This window comes from Glossina fuscipes, unplaced genomic scaffold (genome assembly GCF_014805625.2).
Source record: "Glossina fuscipes isolate IAEA_lab_2018 unplaced genomic scaffold, Yale_Gfus_2 110112, whole genome shotgun sequence".
Taxonomy (NCBI): domain Eukaryota; kingdom Metazoa; phylum Arthropoda; class Insecta; order Diptera; family Glossinidae; genus Glossina; species Glossina fuscipes.
The window spans coordinates 1-3460 of record NW_024005746.1 but is presented as its reverse complement, the minus strand read 5'-3'; the positions used below and the strand labels follow the sequence as shown (position 1 = coordinate 3460).

The 3460-nt window shown below is 34.7% G+C and overlaps 1 protein-coding gene across 1 annotated transcript; it reads right to left on the bottom strand.

The window, feature by feature from the left end:
• Positions 1–2946: 2946 nt before the first annotated feature.
• On the bottom strand, positions 2947–3454 carry LOC119644317 (probable tubulin polyglutamylase TTLL1). The gene is made up of 2 exons (XM_038043865.1): positions 3165–3454; positions 2947–3088 (listed from the first exon to the last, which is right to left on the bottom strand). The coding sequence occupies exons 1-2, from the start codon at positions 3353–3355 to the stop codon at positions 2947–2949; spliced, it is 333 nt and encodes a 110-aa protein (XP_037899793.1). The 5' UTR covers positions 3356–3454.
• Between the last annotated feature and the right edge of the window lie 6 nt (positions 3455–3460).

The following is a 3460-nucleotide window of genomic DNA, read 5'->3' as shown; positions in this document are numbered from 1 at the left end:
TTTGGAAAGTGATTAATCATTTGATTATCATTCATTCGGTAACCGCTATCCACACTAAATATATTGCGGCACGACTGCACACAGGCCCAATAAAAATTCCAATATTCTTCGGATGAAACTTGTACCCAGCCACGCTTTTCAAAATTATTCATCAAAATTGATTTATCAAAATCAGTACAATATGCAACACTGGAGTTCTCATTATCCGCGAAATTATTAACCCTAGAAGGACATTATCAATAATACGATTTTCAAATTATTACGTATAGCAACGAATTTATAAATTGCGTGTATACGAATTATTCATACCTTCCATAAAAATTTGCTTTCCGACTTATTTGGTCTTGAGTCATAATCTTCAGCAATTCGTACGGATCAAGGAAAATTTCTCTATATCAACACAACGAAAAATTTATTACTTTACGCGAAATAAGGAAAGATAAGAGAAAAACGCTTCAAAATTTTTCAATTCACTTTTTATATTTATTGATTTATTGATTCAACAATTTGAAAAAAAATTCTCTATATGTTGTTGCAAAAGAACGTTTCTTTACATAACGAGCAAGGATTAAGTTTTTCCTATGCACCGATTATTACATCTTTTACGAACAAGTTCATGAAAGGTAATAAAAAAATATTTTTTGTCTTTTTATGTAACTTTTGGATGACAAAAAATTCAAAAAATGATATCATTAGAAGTCAAACATATTGAATTTCTCACACAAAGGTTGTTTTCAAAATCACGTTAAAAAATCTTTTTTCTTTCGGTTAAAAATTATCGGTACGGCTCATAATAGGATTAATTAGGATTACGATTGCAATTCTCAGCCGCTTTGCTTGCCTGCTTTTCACTAATTTCGATAATTTTTAAACGTTTAAAATTCTTGAATCCCGGAAAGCCTCATCAACCATATACATAAGTATTCTTTATTTATTTGTTGGAGTCAAGTTAGCATCTACTGCTTAGTCCATATTGATCCGTCAGATAGGTTTGATGATTCTAAGCGATCGAGATATTAACAAAATGATTTTGAAAAATTGAACGAAACTGAAAACAAGTAAACGAAGATTATAGTTATATAGCAAGGCCGACCGTTAAATATTCTTCGATGCTTCGCTTAAGGCAACTCTTCATTGATTGTTTTGATAAAATACCAAAAACTATGACTTGTTTCCACGTAAAGCCATGTTTTTTATAGAAGCCCTCGTATGCGAGAAGATGCAAAAAATCAGCTGACGTAGTCCAAGTCAATTTCCTTTTCAAATTTCTTATTAGACTTATCGCCGAAGGATGGGGGTGTATCCAGAAGAAATCTTCAGGGACCCCACAAAATATATACATTCTTGACCAGGATCAAATCTTAAACCAATTTAGTATTTTCGTCTGTCCGACTGTATGAACAATCGACACAAAAATAAAGTTATCGACTCGAGAACTTTCGAGCACTTTAGCTGTTTCTAAACGTTTACGTGCGATGGGAATGATCCAAAAGGAGAGAAAATCGCTACCACACAAGTTGACTGAATATGCTCAAGGATTAGTCAAGGAGAGCCATCTATATCGGCACGGAAGCGGAATATTCATGGTGGAATTAGCAAGGCGTAGTAGTCTTGCATCACAATGCTCGGCCACACGTTACAAGAGTTGAAAAGGAAACACGAGGTCATTCAGATCGATATGGCATGTCTTGCCTGGCGCACGATTTCGAAATGCTGAAGAAGAGCGAAAATAGTTTGATGATTCGATTGCTGCAAAACCAATATCGTTCTTTCGATGAATACGTAATAAATATTTATTTTGCAAATTTTTTCTCAATAAATGCCTTCTTCAAGTGAGAAAATGATCAAGTATATGCAATGATCGGAATAAAAACAAAAATGGCATCGGAAGTAATTGGCCGATGTATAATTTTTGTGACAAATTTTATGCGCCGCCTGTGCTCAAGGAAAATGTAATCACTTAGCTTAGAATTATAACATAAGAAAACTAACACTTTAATAAATCAATCAAATAACAAGTAATTTCGGTAGGTTAACACTAAATGGAACATCAGTCCAGAAGCCTAAAAGAGAACTACTTTTATACCCATCACCGAAGGATGGGTTATATATGTTCATTTTGCATCAACCATCAGAGACTTCACAAAGTATATATGTATGTATATATTTTATCAGCATCAAACTCTGAATTGATTTAAGCATGTCCGTCTGTCCGTCTGTCATTTTGCATCAACCATCAGAGACCTCACAAAGTATATATATATTTTATCAGCGTCAAACTCTGAATCGATTTAAGCATATCCCTCTGTCCGTCTGTCCATCTATCTCATGTCTGTTGTACACATTCTCCTGGCCGCAAAAATGAAGTTATCGACTTCATATTTGGCAAATCATCGCATAATGAGCAATAAACCAATTTTTTATTCCTTTTGAAAAGCGGAAGTGTTCTCAGTTTGAGTGGCACTGTGGACGCCTTGGCCCATTTTCAATACGAAACTGCGTACAAGAACTTCCAGTCTTTCTGCCAAATTTGAAGTCGATAGCTTCATTTTTATAGTCAGTAGAATCATTACAACAGACATTGCGCAGACGAACAGACTGACATCCTTAAATCAATTCAGAACACCACATCTACTTTGTGGGGCCTCTGAAGCTTCCTTTTGACAAAATAGCAATATACCACTCATCCTTCGGTAATGGGTATAATAAGAGAAGACAATGAAAAGGAAACTGATTTTCTAAAAATTCTATAGTTAGCCTGCAGATGAAGCAAAGGAATAATTTGGAGTTTTTAAAAAAAGCCATGGAACGGTTAACATTAATTTTAAAAAGAGTTTGCATTTTTTTATAACGTATGTTATTTTGTATTGCACTAATTCTATTTTCTATAAAACTTTAAACAAAATCAATAAATAGTAGGTTCATATACACAACCAAATTCGTTTACTATTTCCATCTGTTACCCAAGGATCTTGCGTTTTTACTATGATGTGCATTTGAATTGTCTTCTTGGGCAGCTATTTCCTCATCCAATAGTAACTCAAAGTTACCCAAACCATCTTGACTTGGTATTTTATTCCAACGCACACTAGATAAAGCGAAAAGAAGAAGAATTCCAATTAAGATAAGGGCTTCTTCGTTTTGTGATGAAAAGGGAAACTTACTCCGGCACTCCGTCGGGAGGTAAGACTACAGATAATATATTATCGATTAATTTATATTTTAAAATGCGATCAGTTACTGTGGTTGAGGTAAGCGAAGGAGACGCATTCACTTCGACCAGCCAGGGTTTCAAATTATTATCAATAATGATATCATAACCGTAACATTCGAAGCAATGCCTATCGTTAGCCATAACAGGAGCTACGGCTTTCAATGAGTGCACTATCAGCCAAGATATCGAGCCGAATAAGCGATCGGTCACCTCTTTGCCATGCGTCCCTTCTAAATAGAGAGCCAA

Excerpts from the sequence above, each read along its gene's own strand:
- LOC119644317 (XM_038043865.1), bottom strand. The coding sequence starts at position 3,355 with ATGGCTAACGATAGGCATTGCTTCGAATGTTACGGTTATGATATCATT. Across the intron at positions 3,089-3,164 it reads CCTCCCGACGGAGTGCCGGA|TGTGCGTTGGAATAAAATAC; the intron begins GTAAGTTTCCCT and ends CGCTTTATCTAG.